General features: G+C 40.6%; 1 protein-coding gene and 1 long non-coding RNA gene across 3 annotated transcripts in view; one reads left to right on the top strand and one right to left on the bottom strand.

Moving 5' to 3' along the window:
* The first annotated feature begins 885 nt into the window (after positions 1 to 885).
* On the top strand, positions 886 to 9,788 carry LOC147008775 (uncharacterized). Its single transcript, XR_015053143.1, has 3 exons — positions 886 to 2,181; positions 2,472 to 3,277; positions 8,890 to 9,788. It is a non-coding gene; the product is annotated as an uncharacterized LOC147008775 (long non-coding RNA).
* The window catches only part of LOC147008773 (caM kinase-like vesicle-associated protein), a 173,505-nt gene continuing 160,762 nt past the window's right edge, over positions 9,755 to 22,497 (bottom strand). For both annotated transcript variants that reach the window (XM_085863505.1, XM_085863504.1), the window contains one exon: positions 9,755 to 12,217. In XM_085863505.1, coding sequence (XP_085719631.1) covers positions 12,008 to 12,217 — 210 coding nt within the window. In that variant the 3' untranslated portion in view covers positions 9,755 to 12,007. The remainder of the gene's footprint in view (positions 12,218 to 22,497) is intronic.

Below are 22,497 nucleotides of genomic sequence, written 5' to 3'. Positions count from 1 at the left end.
TACTTATAGATGAATACCTTACATCTGTTATACTTATAGATGAATATCTTACATCTGTTATAGATGAATATCTTATATATCTGTTATCGATGAATATCTTATATATCTGTTATAGATGAATATCTTATATCTGTTACAGATGATTATCTTATATATCAGTTCTAGATGAATATCTTATGTATCTGTTATAGATGAATATCTAAGATATCTGTTATCGATGAATATCTTACATATCTGTTATCGATGAATATCTTACATATCTGTTATCGATGAATATCTTATATATCTGTTATAGATGAATATCTTGCATATCTGTTATCGATGAATATCTTACATATCTGTTATAGATGAATATCTTGCATATCTGTTATCGATGAATATCTTCTATATCTGTTATAGATGAATATCTTATATCTGTTATAGATGAATATCTTACATCTGTTATACTTATAGATGAATATCTTACATCTGTTATACTTATAGATGAATATCTTACATCTGTTATAGATGAATATCTTATATATCTGTTATCGATGAATATCTTATATATCTGTTATAGATGAATATCTTATATCTGTTATAGATGATTATCTTATATATCAGTTATAGATGAATATCTTATATATCTGTTATAGATGAATATCTTACATATCTGTTAGAGATGAATATCTTTTTATCTGTTATAGACGAATATCTTATATATCTGTTCTCGATGAATATCTTATATATCTGTTATAGATGAATATCTTATATCTGTTTTTGATGAATATCTTACATCTGTTATACTTATAGATGAATATCTTACATCTGTTATAGATGAGTATCTTACATCTGTTATAGATGAATATCTTATATATGTTATCGATGAATATCTTATATATGTTATCGATGAATATCTTATATATCTGTTATCGATGAATATCTTATATATCTATTTTAGATGAAAATCTTATATCTATTAAAGATGAATATCTTATATCTGTTAAAGATGAATATCTTATATCTGTTATATATGAATATCTTATATCTGTTTTATATGAATATATTATTTTTCTGTTATGGATGAATATCTTATATCTTATATATCTGTTATAGATGAATATCTTATATCTGTTATATATGAATATCTTATATAAATGTTATAGATGAATATCTTATATCTGTTCCACAAACTACCAACGACCATTCAGGCACTCACAAATACATTTTTCCTTCCAATTTTTTTTCATGAAATATGTGGAGGCCCCCTGGTTGTGGAGGCCCCTGGGCAACTGCCCGGCTTGCCCATGCCTAAATCTGGCCCTGTGACAGAGTTGTTCATTGGAAACGTCTGACACAGGAAACTTGAGAAACTGTTCAAAACTAGGTTGGATAGACATTGTTGGAGGCAAAGGTTCTTGATCACCTGTCTTTCATGTCAGAGCAGGACCATTTTTTTAAGTTAAGTTGCACTCAACCCTGATGAGCAGACCTGGAAACTTAATGACAACCCTGTACCTGATGTGATGTGATAGGATGCGCCATGTGTGCGTTTTCAGTGATTCGGTCCGGCTCTTTCGAGAACTTTTAACCCACAGTTGCTCAGCCAAAATCTGCAAGTTGAATAGTGTTTCAAACATAATTTTCAGCATTTAGACGAAAGAGTGGCAATTTCGAAATGGTTAACCATCGGTGTTGTGTTCATGAATGCAAATCGGACTCACGGAAATATCGGGATACGAGAACCATCCATGTTTCAGAGGTGTCTGGTTGCTAAATTTTTCCTGTTAGTAATGTGTACAATGTAATATAAGTGGACATAATGTTACAAATCTGGAAGCCTTTTGCACACAAACAGACAGCAGTCCCTAAGCTTATATTAGTTATTTTGATAAGTATGTGTTTATAGTTAGAATCCCTCCTTCTGTCTAATGGGAATTTCGTGTGTGCTACGAGTTTTTTTTAGTTAGGTTTTTTTATACATCAACTACAACAACATCCCTCCTTCGCTCCTGCCACCATCGGCCTTCCTCACGTGCACGCATGCAGAGCACAGACGTGGACGGGGCTTCCATCGCCTCAAATCCGAGCCCCGCTCCAAAAAATGGCGTGGAGTGTTTCCTCTGCCCAATGAGCCAAGGGTGAGCATCGCACGCGTGCCCCAGCCAATGGGAAGCCAAAAACGCTGAGGAATGTGCAGTGGTGAGCATTCATTGTGGCGATTGGTTTGGTCTCCTTTTACCAATAGATGCAAAAATCTCTATACTAATTTCTCGTCACCCTGGAACCAAACAATAAATATCGACTGACATAAAACAAAGTGTGTATTGGTGTATTTGTCTGCCCCCTTCATAAAGACGATCTCGGTTGGGTTTTAAAGGCCAATCTTTTAACATGATTGTGTGTTCACTCTGGTCTATTTTTCAGGGTAAAGAAACTCGAAAAACATTTTCCATTAAAGAGTAATTACGTATCTTTTATTGTAATTGTAGACGGTGACTTGCAAACTGAGCTGCAAAGGCTTCCAAAAGTTAGGCTTCCATTATCTTCATGCTGATTGGGCAGTTTGGACCTTGCGGTGCATTCGAGCTCAAGGTGCATGGGAGAACTGTTCTTTGTGATTTTGATCACAGACTCACAGCCATTGTGAGATGTGATGTTAACAGAGTGCGATGGAGGAAACACGATATGCAGTGGAGTAAATTGTTCAGTCTTCTTCTTCATTCGCATGCAGCACAAGATTGTGGGGTAGCATCATTGGCTCAGTGGGAGTGAAGATTACTCTGCCCCATGCCTGACTTTATAAGAGAAAACATGATGGATGCACAAGAGAGAATAGTGGAGAAAATGTTCCACGGCAGGGAGGAAGGAACAAAGTGGTGAACGTCAGCAAGCCGAGAGAAAACAGAGAACGGGAGGAGAGTTAAGGCAGTCGGTACCAATTGTTGATTTGGGGATTATGCATGAGTGCCGACTGCCGAATAGCACCGACCTGTTTGTTCTGCAACATGAGTCTGTCATGCCTCACCATCCGCCCACTTGGTTCCTGGCACCAAACTGTGACTCGGCACGCACCAGTCATGCCTCACCACCAGCCAGCTCATGTCCTGGCACCATCCTTGATGTACTCTGGGACAAGCCTGCCTTGCGTCACCACCCGTCTGTTTGTGCCCTGACACCATCCTGTTCAATACATCAATGTGTGTGCCATCATGTGAATGGATGGTAAAGCGGGTGTCATCTGTTGCCATCAGTTGGTGCCCATCAACTCGCCCATTGTGACATTCATGATGCAGAGGTGAGTTATACCCTGGACCAATTTACAAATTCCTACTCAAATAAGCAGGGCTACTGCATCAGCGGCAGAGCAACCTCTCACGAGCAGTGTGACCACTCCTTAGCTTTTTTCACAAGATCTTGGCTATTCGTTGTTCACCTTGGCGTCTTGGTTTTCTATTATCATCGCTTTTCCCAAAACCTTGTGAATTCTTGGCTTTTTTCATTGGCTCACCTTGGCATTTATGAAAATGAGGAGTGGTCGCACTGCTCACGAGTCATGCAATCAGAATGTATCAGAATTTGCTCTGTTTGACAGAAATGATTTACAACGTAATTACAGTATTGTTGTTTTGCAACTTATAATTCAATACATGCACAACTGCTATTGTTAACTCCACCACTGAAGGTGGACAGAGTAACAACTGTTTTCACTCTTGTTTGTTACTTGCGAAAATCTAAGGTTTTCAAGTCTATTGGTTGGTCACGTGTGTTGTCACTGGCGAAAAGCTTTTTAACCAAGTATGTTGGTCTGTCTGTCTGTCACACAAGTTTAGGCCACAGTTTTCAAGCAACCGTTCTGAATTTTTTTACGTGTGTAGTTAACCGGCCAAGGACAGCAACACTTAATTTTGGTGAAGATCCTAATCCGGATCTGAGAGTTTTTCCAAGTGATTCTTCACCATTGAGAGATGGGGCCAAAAATTATGTATCGCATGAGATCTCAAAAAGTTGTGGACGAGTTAGACAAAACCAGGTGGATGAGTTTGTGAGGTGACAACAACAAGCCGAATCGATTTTTTGGTTTCGGTCAGATCCGACCCATCAGTGGCAGACAAAATGTAAGCTCTTCAGTCGAGCGGAGGTATGTGCTCTATCTCGTGCCGTTCCATTTCGCCAAGTTGTCACTGAGTGATTTTTTGCATTCTGTCTGTCTGTTTGTTTGTGTGTCAATTGCCTGCAGGTCACATTTTTAAACCAATCTTCATGAAACGTCACAAAATGAGAGTTGGTCATAAGCAAGAAGCATATTGATTTTGAGGTCAAAAGGTCAACAACTTTGAAAATGTTTGACCTGGCCACTCAAGAGCATTTATTTTCTTCTTATTCAGTTACTCCAGTGTAGCTTTGGCTTTGTGCTACGAGTCCTGCTGATGAAAAGCACCCCCATAACATGATGCTGCCACCACAATGCCTGACAGTAGGGATGGTGTTGATGCTTGCGCCAAACATAACGCTTTGAATTTAGACCCAAAGTCTGACCACAAAACTTTTCTCCACATGCCTGCAGTAATATTAAGATGCATTTTCGCAAACTCCGTACGAGCTTTGAGATGAGTCTTTTTCAGTCATGGCTTCTTTCTTGCCACCTGCCCATAGAGGCCAGCTTTGGAGGGAATGGGATATTGTTGATTGATGAACTCTGACCCCAATCTCAGACATGGAGCCTTGCAGATCTTTCAAAGTCATTGTTAGATTTACAGTGATATCATGAACCAGTTTCCTGCTTGCCCAGCTGCTGAGTTTGGAGGTGGAGTCTGGATGGTATGATACATCTTCCTCTTCTTAACGATGGATTTCACTGTGATCAAAGGGATAATGAGTGACTTTGAAATCTTCTCATAATCCTCTCCTGAACGGTGCTTCTCCATCACTTTATGTCTGACTTCTTTAGAAAGCTCCTTAGTCTTCATGTTTGCCTTGTTGGTTGACCATGTGAGTTTCACCTTAAAACTCCTTATATAAGTGGAGGAGCTTAATTTTTAAGTTGAACCACTGATTACATACAGGTGAAACCTGTTACACTTATTTTGTAACCTTTCAAACAAATAATGTTCTCCTGAAGTGATTTAGGGTAAATTAAGGAAAGGGTTTGAATACTTATGCAACTGAGAAACATCTGATATTCTCTGTTAATCTGACTTATTCACATTTTATCTGCATGTTTCAGCTTTATCACTTTGGAGTAGTTTGTGAAGACTCTTTATTAAGTTTGATTTGAAATCATGAAATAAGCTCAGATGGCATCAAAATGTGAAAACTTTGAAGGGGGGGGGGGGGGAATACTTTTTCAGGCCACTGTGTATAAAACTGAAAAAGATGGGTGAAGTATTGGTCGACCCGTATGTGTATGTTCATTAATTATGTACTGTTTGAACTGAGTGCATCTTTTAATTACAGACTGTTGGAACATACCTTTTAGACATGCAGATGTTTAGAGACCCCTTCCACCTTTTAAAACTGCTTTAGACCATTTTAAACCTTTTATACCCTTCAGACCTTTACACCCCTTAAGACCCCAAAGACCCCTTAGACCACTAAGACTCTTAAGGCCATTTATAAGCCTCAGTCCATTAAATAACTTTAAGACCCCAAAGACCCTCATTAGAGCCCTTTGACCCCTAAGATCCTTCAGACCACAAAGACCCTGAAGAACCGTCATACCCTGTAAGACCCTTAAGACCATTTATAACTTCAAGACCCCCAAAGACCCATCAAACTTTTAAGACAGTGAAGACCCTTAAGACCCTTTATAAGCCGAAGACCCGTCAGACACTTTAGGACCCTATAGACCCGATATAGCCCAAGAGAAAGCCTGGTGTTAGCTTAGTGGCTAAGGTGGCTGGCTTAGGATCCGATGGTCCCGAGTTTGAGCCCCGTTGGCCGCTGAATAAACATCAAGTGGGGTTGACTCAGCCTGTCATCCTTCTGAGGTTGGCGAAATGAGTACCAGTGTACTGGTAGAGGGGCACAGCATCAGCGGCACAGCCGCGCTTCCAAGAAATGATAGCTACCCGGCAGCCACGCTGCCATATGCAAGAACAGAACCCCATTAGCACTGTTAGTCCTCTAAGAGTCTAAAGACCCCATTAGACCTTCTGTCTGAGGGCCTTTTGCAATAACACTTGAGCGTTACCATCCATCCATCCATCCATTCCATCGGGACCATACTCTGTACAGAACATTGGTGCTGCTGAAGCAGTCTCCTGGGCGATTGAGCACAATCCTGGACGGGTCGCCACTCCGATACAGGATACTTGAATGGCTCAATCATCCCAGCAAGGTGATTGGTACTCATTTTGCCGACCTCGGAAAGATGTCAGGCTGAGTCAACCCCACCTCGTATTAATTCAACGGAAGTGGGATTTGATGCCTGCAACCCTAACTATTAAGCCAATATCAGTCATAATCAAAAAGTTCCGCCCCCTCGACATGATCAAAAAGCCCCGCCCCTCTCGACATGATCAAAAGCCCCCCCTCGGTCAGTCATAATCAAAAGCCCTCCCCCCTGTTGGTAAACCATCTCAATACCAAGCGAAGAGGGTGCAAAATATAATTAATTTCTCTTTTTTTCAGGTTCTGCTCATTTTGGTTTGTGGCATAGAAAAAGCCCCACGTGGTAGAGGAAACAGTGTCCATGACAACAATTTCACTCCATTGTAATCAAATGGGATATTTTTGTTACTTTATTATCGCCAAATCTCAGGAATTTTTCAGCACATCAGATTGAACCTTCACAGCTAATTTGTAAGCATGTGTAGAATATGTGTATAAAATCTGATCAAAATTAGTCAAAGGTCAAAGTCAATGCCATCTAAAACATGTAAAACACCTTTTCGGCAGCAATTCGAAAATTTCTCAATCAAATTTGTTGTGCACAACATTCCATCATGTAAAACACATGATAGGTCACATTTTTGAAATGACCAAATTGCTGTTTCCATGGTAACTATTGTTTATTTGGATTTCACATTTGGACCCGTTTACCTTTTGTTTATTTGGACTAGTTTACTCAAACCGCTCTGACTCAGGCAATGGTAATGGTCTTTTGGGATGTGGTTATCTGAGTGTGCCATGTGGGTGGTCGCGACCCCGACCATGTGACAATATTTTGGTTTCACTACAGCACACGATGAAAAGGTTGCAATAACAACACGGGTATGCTCAGGGCCAGCACAGGTGTATTAGGTGTCCTCGGCGAACCTTCAGCTTTGTGCCCCCACCCTCCCTCCCCCACACCACGATTAACTTTCGAAAGTGTATATTGTTCATTAGTATGAATAAAAGTTCTGCATTTGTAGAGTAGAAGAACCAGGGGTTAATACCGCTTTGAGGAACCCAGAGTAGGTGGGAGAACAGACAGATCAGGTGGGGAGATAGATTAAGTTAGGACAGGTCAGGGTGAAGCCGGCTGTCTTGCCTGCATGCCGTCCTGTACCACCATCACCTGCCTGCTTTCTCTGCCATGACTGCCAAAGCCAGCCATGCCCATCTTACCCATAGGACTCTCCTACATGAGTCTGGATGCTTCCAACAGTCGCATGAATAAAATAAAAATACTTCCACAATGAGCTATTGCTTGAACAGAGACCGCAACACTTGCATCTATCGGTGTCAGTGATGTATGTCAGTCGAACTAGACTTTTCATTTCCCACTGCTGAAGTCGATTTGTTTAGTGATGTCATTTCATGAAATTTAATTCATTCCGTTTTTTGCCACCTTCCATCTTCCCCACCCCCTAAATTCTTCCGCTTTAGGTGACCACCTAGTTTGGCTCGTGGTTACATCGGCCCTGACTGTGATCATGATTATACTCTAACTACTCATATTCTCGAGATGAGATCACTTCTTGGCCATTCAGAAACTGATTCACCTGCAGCACGTGATGCCATTGTACTGTTGAACTGAAAGGTCCAACAATGGTCAAACCCATAACTGAATGTTTGGAACTTTATCCTTGTTTTCCTTTCTTAGTTTTGAGTTACTGTGGGATATTTCGGTGATATACAATGAGGAACAGTAAAAAAAAAAAAAAAAAAAAAAATTAATCCTTTGCTCCAAGGTTCATGGAGGAATTTTGCACACATAAAATGCAGGACAAGGACATTAGGGGTACAATAGACAAATCGACATCATGTGGGAGGATGGAACAAAGAATCCCTGCAGAGGAAGGAGCCACATGCTCAAACGGAAGGCTTGGCGAAGGTGAAATAGGTTGACAGTTCACCTTCGACAACACACCCAAACGTTGCTTCAAGTCGAGCTGAGTGTGGAATCCAACCTCTCAAACGTGCAGCACATCTCACTTTTTCCTCAAAGGAAATCAACCGTTTCGGGACTCGGGACAGGTACTCGCATGTCGTTCATAGTCGGCTCTTCCACTTGCAATCACCGACATAACGATGGGGGTGAAGCTGCTTCTTTTGGTCCGTCTCGAGCCATCGATTCTGTCATCCAAACATTTTCACGGAGTTTGTTGTTTCTCAATCCCACATGTCGCAATTATAGCCAACGATGTCCATTTGCGACAAGCGGAGCCATCGCAAGACAATGTCACACACACACACACACACACACACACACACACACACACACACACACACACACACACACACACACACACACACACACACACACACACACACACACACATAAACTACAATGAAACTGAAGAAGATAATTGAAACGGTCCTGGATACCATGGCACCTGACATTCTCATGATAACTGACATTCTCATGATAACTGACATTCTCATGATAACTGACATTCTCAGTGTGGAAATTATGAAAGAAAAACTGCATGTGGCTTACCATTGGGAAGCAGCTAATTGTGTTATGTGTCGGCTTAACAGTGAACTCAGGCAAAGGTTGCCATTTCGCTCCTCGGGGTCAGAAGCTCGGAGTTGGTTCTTGCAGGGACCCAAACATCCCAAGGAGCATGCGGAGAGCGATCCCCAACGATGTAACCTGGTTCGGAGGCCCTGCCGGCACGGTTACCTTGTGAATTGACCGGTATGCTCAGTGTCTGACTGACAATAAAGCAAAACAAGCTCAAATGAGCGAAGATCCTCGTCCTCTTAATGATGACATCATAAAAAACGAATATGACGTCATTGTGATGTTTCAGGTTTGAGATAAATTATCTGTGCTAATGCCCGGCTTAATTCCCGCAAACAAAAATTCAAACAGCTTGCCTAGTTTCGGAGATAATGGTATAGGCGATTTCCATTCGCGGCGATATTATGACGTCAACTTTTTTTTCTCGGAAGAATTTCCAAAATCGGAGATGGTTACTGCCTGTGCGTGGGCTTTCTGCATATACATGGCAAGTTTCACGAAGATCCGATGAAAACTCTGGGTAGTGAAACAAAAAATGCCAAAAAATAGGAATGACGTCATAAAAATTGATATGACGTCATAGTGATGTATCATATGTGCGGTAATTCATCTCTGCTAATGCCCTGTTCGATTCCCGCAAACAGAATTCAAAAAGCTTGCCAAGTTTCGGAGATAATTTTTTAGGCGATTTCCATTAGCGGAGATATTTTGACGTCATAACTTTTTTTTCTCGGAGGAATTTTCAAAATCGGAGATGGTTACTGTCTGCGCAGGGTATCTCTACATATATATGCCAAGTTTCAGGAAGTTTCGATGAAAACTGTAGGCTGTCAAACAAAAAAGTCCACAAGAAGATGAAGAAGAACAACAACGTAAGACTGAGAGATCCTCCACGAGGATCTAAAAAAAAGAGGAGGTTTTTAATTTTGAAACATATTTATCATCAAAAGCATGTAATAATTATGGTGATAAACAGCAGACGTCATCACATTTGGTGCCAAATGCAGCGGTTTCTCAAAGCAACCCGAGTGTCGCACGTTCGGATGATATTGTAACCGGTGAACAACCTGTTGTGCTGACAAATAAAATAAATAAATAAATAAATAAAAATCCGACATTGACACAGTTTAAATAAGCGGAACAGTATGTACAAAGTGAGTGCAAGCGAATCGTACAGACGATTTTAATCACCTTCAAACTTCCACTCATGTGTTCATTAGCGACACCGTGTATTGCCAGGTGGTCCCATGCAAAAAAGGTCTCTCCAGTAAAATACTATGCAAGTCGTGTGTAGCAAATGATGCCTCCGAGTCATTAAAAACGATCCACTTCATTCCGGCTTATGTACACACGAAGGTGGGAAGGAGACGAAGAACGTGTGAAGAGTCGACGGAGATAGACGCGGCACAAAAGCAACGATTCAATCAACCTCTGTTTCTTCTTTTGTAGGTTATTCATTTTCAAAGTCAAACAGTTCTGAGAAGTAATAATTGTGAGAATGTCTTATTACTGTCCCTGTCTGTCAAATGGATTTGACAAAGCTGTCAAATGCGTGCGGCTGTGCTACCTGTTCAAAGGTGGGTGACTGTGAGGAATAAAGGAATATCACAAAGACACATCCTGACGCGTGCGGTAAAAGCAGAACTGCGGCTTGGCAGCTGGGAGACCATTTTAATCTAGTTAGCTTTGAACTGAATTCTATGAGAACTGCTTTCCTTGGTGGGGGGAGAAAAAAAAAGAAAGAAAAGAAACCCGACACAGATGTTTCTTTTGATCATGAAAATCTCGGTGTGGCCTCAAACAACATCCAAACTACATATTCAACAACATCAACTTAGTTAACTGCAATGATCTGGAGGGTCTTTTTAGGCCATCGAGTCACGCATCTTATTGTCATGGGGTGGGACGTGCACAAAGGTGGAGCTCCTTTCATGGGATAGACCGCTTGGCATCCCGTCTCGTTCACGAGGTTGTTCGAGGCGCGTAGAAACAGGTGGGAAAGCTGCATTTCATGCGATTATGGAGGGCTAAGCCTCCGCAGGCATTGCACAAGATCCGAGTCTCATGTCGTGAGCAAAACGAGTGCGTGCTCCGTCCGGGGTCGGCGAATGGCTCAAGTGGAGGTCCAGCTCAACGTAATGGTATTATAATCATGATAAACATATATTGTCCGATTAATAACGGTGCAACAAATACAATGAATCCTTTTATTAATTTCGAGTGTCCTGAGTTCGATGTTAGATGCAGCACGGGATTTGTGGTTGGGTCTCTTACAGCCCAACTAAATGGCGGATGATGGATTTATACACACACAAAAAAGAAAAACCATTGAGGAAGGATTCAAACCTGAGCTTTATCAACAACTCTCCACCAACAAGCACTTTGAGCACGAGGTGACACACTGTCCTCGCTTGTCACTTCCATAAGGACGAAGTTGAGGAGAACAAAGCCTTCGGCTTGCGCAGCTGGAGGTGAGAACAAAACTTTCGGTGAACCAATTATAAAGAGCTCAGTGATGACGTGTAGTTAACAGATCGTTTCTGTCGTCCCTCGTAATGAGATATAACCAACCACGAGACACGTGAATGTTGCAAGCAAGCTGCACGAACTTTAAAAAACAAGGGTCGTATCCAATGGGACAACAGGCCAGAAGGTGAATATTGATCTCGAGGAGATGGTTGTTCCATCCCTTTCTATTCATGTCTCCCACATCCATCCTGTCTGTCTGTCTGTCTGTCTGTTTCTCTCTCTCTCATTGACAAACACCTCTTTCCTTCCCATTATGACAACATTCACTCTTCACACTGTCATCACTGCTGCTCGAGTATGTGGATTCACCATCATGAGTTTGTCTTCTTGTGCTTTTCCATTCAATATTCCAAGATTCTTTATCCATTGTCCTCTTGTGTTGTCCACTTCGATCTTTTCTCTTCCCACAATTTCTGGCCCCTTTGTCTGCCTGAAACTTTAGCGACACATTCTCATGCTTGTCTGTGTCCTTTCTATGTTTGTATGTCTCCATCCCATGGTCGGTTTGTTAACCTCTGTCGTCCAGTCCTACTTTGAGGCTCAACCTGTTAAAAAAAAAATAAAAAAATCCCGCTTCTTCCAGCAATCATTAAAACAATACAATTAATGCTGATTCTTCTCAAATGCATTCTCTTCCTTTTCTTCCAGCCCTGACATCTGACTCTTCTGCTCACGACCAACTGCTACCTCCTTGTCTGTGTTTATCGACTCCCCCTCGGTCTCCATCTCCACATCAGTCTGGCGCTTTCGTTCGTTTGTTCCGCGCTGATTTCCCATCAAATGCTTCACCACTGTGGTCACCTGGAAAGCTTTCTGCAAAACATAAGCAGGAGTGGTGCGTTCATGTTTGGGAAACTTGCATTTGAAACAAAAAAAACGTTAACTACAAGTGCTAATGACACGATTTATTAATCGAAATACACATTTTGCTTTTCTGGGCTTTTACAACACGTCTAAGAATGCATTGAAAGACTCGAAGAGCACTCGGTCGAGTGCATACCTCCGCCACATCATGCCTGATCCACGAGAACATATCGGGCCCAATACATTTTTGAAATATGCCATACAGCACAGCATCATTTTTGGCCCTATCTCTCAATGGTGAAAAATCACTTTTAAAATTCTAGTGGTCTGATCCGGATCCGGATCTTCACCAAAATCTAATCAGTTCATCCTTGCCACACACACAACCTGTTCACAAAATTTCATCCTGATCCATCCACAACGTTTTGGGATATCCTGTACACAGACACATAAACAGACAAGCTGGTAGGCGGCGATGGGTCGCTGAGCATGGAAACTATAAGATATAGAGCAAAATGGATGTCATATAGCGGATAGGGAATCACCTTAGGATTATGCATATCAAATCTCATCCAGTTCCATCTACTGATAACTACTCGGTGTCCATTTGAATGAAAAGTACCGAAAATGCGGTTTGAAATCGGAAATCCCCAAAGTTTGAGGGGGTGCTGTGGGTGAACAAAGATCTAAATCGAAAATCCGGCTCGATCGTTTGTGCACAATGTATTCTAGACGATAAGTGTGAATTTTCATGACCATCCGACCATAACCCTAGGAGGAGTAGCATTTGGCACGAAGGCACCTCCAGCTCTCGCATATTATCGATTTTTGTACTAATTGACCTTTGACCCCTGACCAAAGCAAAATCGGTCAATATGTCCTGAGGCAAAGTTGTAATACTCATTGAGTACCATGAACCTGCAAAGTTTCACTCGTACCGATGCACTCACCTGGTCGCTCGGGGGCCTTCAATTTTCACCAATTTTCGTGCATACCCTAATTGAAGGGGGCGCTGCGGGTAAAGTATTCCATATATCACAAAAAACGGAATATATTTGATAGAGCATCACCTGTAGATCATTCGTGCCAAATTTCATAACCCTACGTGGGATAATGGCTTTCGGAATTGATTTCACGTGAACGGTACCGATTTTGAAGGTTTTTCGGTTGTTGCTAGGGAACCAAAGCGTCCCTAGCAACCACCACAATTTTCAAAGCACGAGGTCATAAGATGTACCTACCACCCGAGTTTGGTCAAAATCCGCCCACGTTTACTACCAATTATGCTGATGACAAACGAACAAACATCCAAACAAACAGACAGACAGAATTACTGACAATAAGGGTCACCTATTTCGGCGACCCAATATTACTTGGAGACTTAATTACTCATGTGGCTCATTACCTGCACTCGCGAAGCGGGGTTAAGCGATCGGTCACGTCCGTGTGCCGTACGTACGTACGTGTCTGCATTTAAAAAAATCATTTTCTCAGCAACCGTTAGTCTGATTAACACCGAATTTTCCAAATTGGTGTGCCTCCTGTAGAATATTTTAGTCCCAATTATGGCGTCATAGGTCACGCAGTACAGGTGCCATCTTGGAAAAACCGAAAAAACTTTGCACCTCTATCTCCAAAACCGCTCCATGGAAAAAATTTACACATGGCTCATTGTCAAGTACTCCCCATGGGGAATAAGATGTTTTCATGATGACATCATAATTCAACAGCTACAATGCTTGAATCGATAAGTAATTAAAAAAAAATTTCTTTGCAACTGTTGGTCCAATTGACACAAAATTTTGACCATAGATGCTCCTCCTGTCGGAATTTATAATGATAATTATGACGTCATAGGTTACGTGGTACAGGCGCCATTTTGGAAAACCAAAAAAAACAAAAAACTTTGCACCTCTCTATGTCTGAAACTGCTCCATGGGAAAAATTGAAACATGGTTCATTGTCAAGTACTCCCCATGTGGAAAAGGATAAGTTCATGATGATGTCATCATCATTGAAGTTTCATGTCAAACACCACGTGACCATAATCACCTTCATCATGACGTCATAATTCTACAAGTGCAATGCTTGATCCGGTCAGTATGAAAAAAAAATTATCTGCAATTGTTGAAACCGCTAACTGATGAATGCAAAACTTTAACTAATTGATCAACTACCCATGGCAAATATAGTTTGATAAAAGTGACATCATTGGTCACTGTTCTGACACCATATTGGATCAAAGAAGAAGAAAAAAAACCTTAAAAAAAACAGAAGAGTTGTCTTGCACCAAGTCCTTCTCAAGACTGTGCAGGGTAAGTATTCTATGAATTCCATCTAGTTCCTAGATGGTTCTGGAACCAGAAGCCGCTAGAAATTGTAACCAGAACCCGCTCATGAACACCTGGTGAGTCATTGTGTTTTTTGGTGTAAAACAGTGAATGCCATCACAGACATCCTCAGATTGTGAAATTTTTTTCCTCATCCTCAGACATCCTCAGCAAACCTGAATTTGTCTCGAGTCATTTGTCGAACATGTGTAATATGTACTTTACTAATATGTGGTTTTATTGATTTAAATTATTTAATGGACTTTAAAAAGGTTAATTGTGTTGCACCTTTGGCTTCACTCAGAGCCAAATCTCTGAGCTATGTGTACCGTGCACTGCAAAATGGTGGTGCAACATCAGGCAGCGGAGGTTGGATTTGTCGAAAAAGAGGGCAAAATATAGCAATTTTAAAGTGTGTTACTCCATGAAGGTCTGTATTAAATCTACTTTAATCCAGATATTCATGTTGATTTTAAAGAATAACCAATCAGCAGCTTTTCAAACGCAGCATGGGAAGTGCAGCCGCTGTAAGCGGGACACAGTCGAACACATGGACAGACACCATGGTTCGCAAATATACAGGGTGAAACAGAAAGGACTGGATATTTCTGATTAAATTGTTACTTTTATTTGACATCAGAACGACATAAAACTAGCTTAATATTGTGTTAAAAAAAAACAACTTTTAAACTTCATTTAAACACAAATTATAGAAAAACTTTTCAATTTCAAAAACCCGGCTCATTATTAATGTGACAAAATTACGGCATATAAAAATATCGAGTACTTTCTGTTTCACACTGTATACAAGATAAACGTTCTGCTTTTTGAAAAATTTTCCCTGTTCATGCTGTGATCCAGACTGATCTATAAAATTGAGAATAAAATTATCTTCCTGGTCTTGGCTGCAGTACAATCCTGCAGTGACGTAAAGGACAATTGAATTGAAAGGTCTTCTATCACTAGATTTCACGCAAATATTTTCGAAAAAGGGTTTTAAGGGTCTTTTTAAGGGTCTGCCTCTTCTAAATGCCAGAAAGGTATAACTCAAGAAATGGGTATTGTTGGATGTCAAGGTGATGTAACATGATTAAGAACATCAAACCTTTTTGGCGTGACTTTATGATTAACCTCTGACCATCTCTCAGTCTAAAAGCGTTACGTCTGGTGAAAGCCGAACACTGCACATCAACCAGTCAATACCATCGCTACTAATGTCAAGCATGGTGGTGGCAGCATCATGTTATGGAGCTGCTTTTCATCAGCAGGGACTTGCAAGCTTGTCGGGATAGAAGGCACAACGGACGGTGCAAAGTACAGGAGAATCCTTGATGAAAACCTGTTTGAGTCAGCCATGAATCTGAAACTGGGAAGGAAATTCACATTTCAGCAGGACGATGATCTGAAGCACAAAGATAAAGCCACACTGGAGAGGCTGAATAAGAAGAAAATAAATATTCTCGAGTGGCCCAGTCAAAGTTCTAACTTGAACCCAATTGAACATTTACAGCAAAACTTGAAGATTGCAGTCCATCGACGATCCCCATCAAACTTGGCAGAACTAGACCAATTTTCACGTGAAGAATGGGTAAAGATGCCACCATCTCACTGTACAAAGCTGGTAGAGACCGGCCCACAAAGACTCATTGCTGCAAAAGGTGCTTCCACCAAGTACTGACCGAAGGGGCTGAATACTTTTACAACCAGAGAAACATGATGTGTACATGTTTTTGCAAGTATTCCTCACATGTAACCATCTTCAACTCCAACAGTGTTGGTTCACGAAAAAGTAAGTGACCACTATATTCGTTATTGGTGTGTGTCTGTCTGTCTGTTGGGTAGTCGATCTAGTTGAAAAAAAATTTTTATTCAAAAATTTATTTTTTTGAAATTTGTTCTGCCCTTATCACTTTTTCCGTCCATATGTTTGTCTGTCTGTCTGTCTGTCTGTCTGTCCCTCTGTTCGGTCCAGTGCTCCGTTAATACAATGGCGATTTTGATGAAACTTGGTTGGTAGATTCATACCATGACCTAGTTGTGTGCAAATGATAACCGTTGCTATGGACACCACTGTTGCCTAGCAACGGGACTTTGAAATTTTTGAAAAATCATAAAAAAATTAATTTTTTCGAAAAAAAAAAAAATCGGGCCACGAGCGACCGTGGGCAGTACATTCCGCCCTATTGTCAAAAATTTCCAGCCGGATCCTATGAAAAATGTCGGAGAAGATAGACTTTGAATGAACCCTGGTCGAAAACAATAAAAAAACGAAGTTCGTGATATCTCAGACGATGAGTCAGACAAGTCTGAAGACGACGATGGTTCACGAGCGGTATTTGACGATGTAGATTGTTTCAGAAGTCAAGGATGAGACAATGTGATAATGTTTGACCAAGTTATAAAAATGATCAACATGATGTGGTACGAGTGACAGGTTATTAGCTGCAAAATGTCGAAAACCCAGTTTCGTTCAACAACTTAAAAAATTTGACCTTTGCATAACCTTTAAAGGTCACAAAACAATGTTGTGGACATTAAAATAAGGAAACAGGATACGTGCTATAGCTTATTGGAGTTAGTTCATCGAAGAAGGTCGAAAACTCGGTTCGATTCCCACAACTTTGAAAATTTGACCTTTGTGAACTTTAAAGGTCAAAGGTCAAGGATTATGACATTTGGTGCAAAACTTACTCTGGAACATTCCAGAAACAATATAACGTCATATAGGCTATATGGCATTTCGCACTCCTTGGATTATCCATACTTTGATGAAATCAACGTAAAAACAAACTTGAAGGGGGCGCCACGGGCAAGGTGTTCGAGATAGAGCAAAATGGTTTCAAGACTTTAGGTGAGGAATTACCTCAAGATTATGCATAAAAAATATTGTCATCCGAGCTCTCAAAGTTTGGGCGGTCGTTTGATTTTTTTTATGTCAAAATTCGAAATTTTCTAAGTTCGTGACCTTGTGACCTTGACCTTGGGATGAAAATGAAAAATCGAGCTCCATGGGGCCATGCAGGTGCCATTGGGCTCACCAAATACCAAAAACCCCAGCCAGATTAAAAAAAACACTCCTTGGAGAAGATAATTTTTTACGTCAAAATTCGCAATTTTCTCAGTTGGTGACCTTGTGACCTTGACCTTGGGACGAAAATGAAAAATTGAGCTCCGTGGGGCTATGCAGGTGCCGTTGGGCTAACCAAATTCCAAAACCCCTGCCAGATTTGACAAACCCCCTCGGAGAAGATGCAAATTGAAATCGGCTACCCCTAAAAACACGTTTTTTGGGCGTGGCTCCACCCATAATGGGGGCAGCACGCCCATTCTCAGGAAAACACAACTAGATCATGATATAAACATCACACCAAAATTTTATCAGTATCGGATCAAAACCCACAGAGCTATGCTTGGGACAGACAGACAGACAGACAGACAGGCTGGGGTTTGTCAAATCTGGCAGGGGTTTTGGAATTTGGTTAGCCCAATGGCACCTGCATAGCCCCACGGAGCTCGATTTTTCATTTTCGTCCCAAGGTCAAGGTCACAAGGTCAAGGTCACAAGGTCACGAGCTTAGAAAATTTCGAATTTTGACATAAAAAATCATACGACCACCCAAACTTTGAGAGCGAGGATGACAATATTTTTTATGCATAATCTTGAGGTCATTCCCCACCTAAAGTCTTGAAACCATTTTGCTCTATCTCGAACACCTTGCCCGTGGCGCCCCCTTGAAGTTTGTTTTTACGCTGATTTCATCAAAGTATGGATAATCCGAGGAGTGCGAAATGCCATATAGCCAATATGACGTTATATTGTTCCTGGAATGTTCCAGAGGAAGTTTTGCACCAAAGGTCATAATCCTTGACCTTTCACCATTAAAGTTCACAAAGGTCAAATTTTCAAAGTTGTGGGAATCAAACCGGGTTTTCGACATTTTGCAGCTAATAACCTGTCACTCGTCCCACATCATGTTGATCATTTTTATAACTTGGTCAAACATTATCACATTGTCTCATCCTTGACTTCTGAAACAATCTACATCGTCAAATATCCCTCGTGAACCATCGTCGTCTTCAGACTTGTTTGTAATTAAATTTATCCGCTTATTTGTTTTGTCTACTTTTACCCAGGTTATTTCTTCAATTCTATTTATTTGATATTTCTCACATTCTTTGTTTCCCATTTAAATACCAAGGCTGATTACATCTTCACTCTTTGGTTTGGTTATTGCTTGGTTCCATCATTTTATAAATCAGCAAAAAGACGGCGGTAGCCTGTTAAAATTCCCAACCCAATATCTTAATACTTATAATTATAACCATAAGGGAGACAATTGATATATTTTATTGATATTTTTTATCCATATTTTATCATATGTGCTCCTCGATGTGCTAAACTATATTTTATCATCAAAAGCTCCTAAAGCTTTCTTATTTATCTCTTCTGTATATAATTGATGTTTATAACTTCTTATTGTATTCATTTTTCTGTACTCTTCCTTCTTTAAGGTTAAACAGTTGTAATAATGTTTAAAGTTTATTGTTTCCTTGATTATATTTTTCTTTATTCCCTTTAGCTTCTAATCACACCTTTCAATGTTATTATTATCAATATACGTTAAAGCATAAGACTTTGATCTCAATCCTATAAATACACTCATGACCTTCCCACCCAATTGGTTCACGAAAAAAATAAGTGACCACTATATTCGTTATTGTTGTGTGTCTGTCTGTCTGTCTCTCTGTTTGTCTGTCCCAAGCATAGCTCCGTGGGTTTTGATCCGATCCTGATAAAGTTTTGGTGTGAGGTTTATATCATGATCTAGTTGTGTTTTTCTGAGAATGGGCTTGGTGCGCCCATTATGGGCGGAACCACGCCCAAAAAACATGTGTTTTTAGGGGTAGCTGATTTCAATTTACATCTTTTCCGAGGGGGTTTGTCAAATCTGGCAGGGGTTTCGGGATTTGGTTAACCCAATGGCACCTGCATAGCCCCACGGAGCTCGATTTTTCATTTTCGTCCCAAGGTCAAGGTCACAAGGTCACGATCTTTGAAAATTGCGAATTTTGACATAAAAATCATACGACCACCCAAACTTTGAGAGCGAGGATGACAATATTTTTTATGCAAATCTTGAAGTCATTCCCCACCTAAAGTCTTGAAACCATTTTGCTCTATCTCAAACACCTTGCCCGTGGCGCCCCCTTCGTTTGTTTTTACGCTGATTTCATCAAAGTATGGTTAATCCGAGGAGTGCGAAATGCCATATAGCCTATATGACGTTATATTGTTCCTGGAATGTTTCAGAGGAAGTTTTGCACCAAAGGTCATAATCCTTGACCTTTGACCTTTAAAGTTCACAAAGGTCAAATTTTCAAAGTTGTGGGAATCGAACCGGGTTTTCGACCTTCTTCGATGAACTAACTCCATTAAGCTATAGCACGTATCCTGTTTCCTTATTTTAATGTCCACAACATTGTTTTGTGACCTTTAAAGGTTAAGCAAAGGTCAATTTTTGAAAGTTGTTGAATGACACCGGGTTTTCGACATTTTGCAGCTAATAACCCGTCACTCGTCCCACATCATGTTGATCATTTTTATAACTTGGTCAAAAATTATCACATTGTCTCATCCTTGACTTCTGAAACAATCTACATCGTCAAATACCACTCGTGAACCATCGTCGTCTTCAGACTTTTTTTTTTTTTTTTTTTTGTATACCTTGGTCGAGGCTCGTATGAGAGCTAACACACAACTCACAGCAAGGAGGCATGAGACAAGAGGGGCGGGAGTGGAAGGGACAAAACAGTGGGGAACAGACACATTAGGTGAACTGTGGAAGGGAGAGGGATGGGGATGGGACGGGGAACATGGCGAAGAGAAGACTTGTTTAATATAGTCGTCAGATGTATATATGTATATGTCCACACCTATCTTCTGTCAATCGTCAGTTCTCTCTCTTCCTTCAAAGAAGGTCATGTCAGGTTAGGTCAGAAATGTCACTCCACCTTTTTTTTTTCCAGGATGGTGAGCATACCTCTCTTAACATTTGCTGGAGTAAATTCATTTTCCTCTTATCGTGGAAGCACGCTTCCAGGATATTGTTCCCCTTCTCTCATTTATACAATAACATGGATTGAAATTCCCAGCCTGAGAATTCGTTCATCTTCCGAACCATAATCTCCAATGCCGAGCCAATGCCACCCACACAATGCAGAACAGGCTTGTGCTTCAAACAATTGTGTGCCAAATGCATTATGACGATGAAACGATATTGTGAGTTGAAACACATTCTGTGTCCTTGTTGTTGTATTCTCGTCAGGTGGATATTAGAACGCAGAACAAGACCCTGCCGTGGCCATTTTTTTTACTTTATTTTTTGAGGACCAAACTGCAATGTTTTTCTACGTTCAGCCCGAGAGTATTTCAGGCATTCCATCATTACTGCAAAGACTCTTAAGGATCATCAGCGAATCCTGGACAGCTTACAATTTGCGCTCGTTCGTTGAGACTTTTCCTGGTATACCTCAAATACTCGTGTACTAGATGATGAATATATCGAGGGTCTAAGTTTTCGATACTTAAGATATTGGAAACTAATGTTATAGTGCTTTTCTGTGCATCATTTCATTTTTGTAAAATAAAGACTTTTCCGATTGGAAAGGAGTCTTCGGTGTTCTTAGGAGATATCACGGTTCTTTCACATGAATGACAAGGACCTTAGGAGATATCAATGTACTTTTACCTGAATAAGAAGGATGTTAGGAGATATGAATTGACTTTTACACGAGTCCTCACAAGATGGAGAAGAGGTAATGTACATGCTTTTGAACCGTCTAACATGGGGCTGATCCCTGATCCGACCGTAAACCGTGTTATTGTTTTTTCAGAGGCAGGGTGTTGCATCACGAACTGCACTAGCCCTCCGATGGACGTTAAGCTGGGTGTCTCATGAGATAGCATTAGTTTGTGGACCTTAAATATATTTCGATAATGACTGCTTGAGTTATCATCGGCATGCTGATCAAATTACAAATTCCTGCCACTCTCGGTTGAACGTCAAACCTAGGCAGCTGCTTCGTGAAAGACTTCAGCCAAGTCTACGTGCTGTATGAGCTGCTGACCTGAAATTAATTGGAAATGGCACAAACAGGAGACAGTGTACTTTTACAGGAGAACAAGGATATTTGGAGACATCAATGCTCATTTATAAAATAACAAGGACATCTGTGTACATTTCACACGAGTGACAAGAACATCAGGAGACAACAACAGCACTCAGTGGAGCGCATACCTCCACCAGGCTGAACAGACAACAGCACTCAATGGAGCGCATACCTCCGCCAGGCTGAACACTTTACGTTTTGTATCCCACTGATAGGTCAGATCCGAATCCAGACCTGAACCAAAATCTAATCAGCTCGTTCTCGTCAGTTAACCAACTCATCCAACAAGTTTTGGCATAAGTCATCCATAACTTTTTGAAATATCATGACAGATATATATATATATATATATATATATATATATATATATATATATATATATATATATATATATATATACACACACACACACACACACACACACACACACACACACACACACACACACACACACACACACACACACACACACACACACACACACACACACACACACACTCACACACACACATAGTTGTTGGTCTCATCTCTCAATGGTGAAGAATCACCTCAAAAATTATATCTAGATCCAGATTTGGATCCTCACCAAAACCATAACTTTGAGATATGCTGCTCACAGACAAACAAACAAACAAACAGACGAACAGGAGTGAAAATATAACCTCCGTCGACCTTCACTGGTGAAGAATTAACACAGTACAATGGATTTGAACCACGGACTCGAGCAACATGAGCAATGGGCATAAAATGAAACAACAAATTGGCCAGCTTCAAAGACAAAAGTTGATA

This window comes from Eptatretus burgeri, chromosome 18 (genome assembly GCF_056783735.1).
Source record: "Eptatretus burgeri isolate ZD-2024b chromosome 18, Ebu_testis_v1, whole genome shotgun sequence".
Lineage (NCBI taxonomy): Eukaryota > Metazoa > Chordata > Myxini > Myxiniformes > Myxinidae > Eptatretus > Eptatretus burgeri.
Note: the sequence above shows the minus strand (reverse complement) of the source record. Positions and strands in the feature narration are given on the sequence as shown.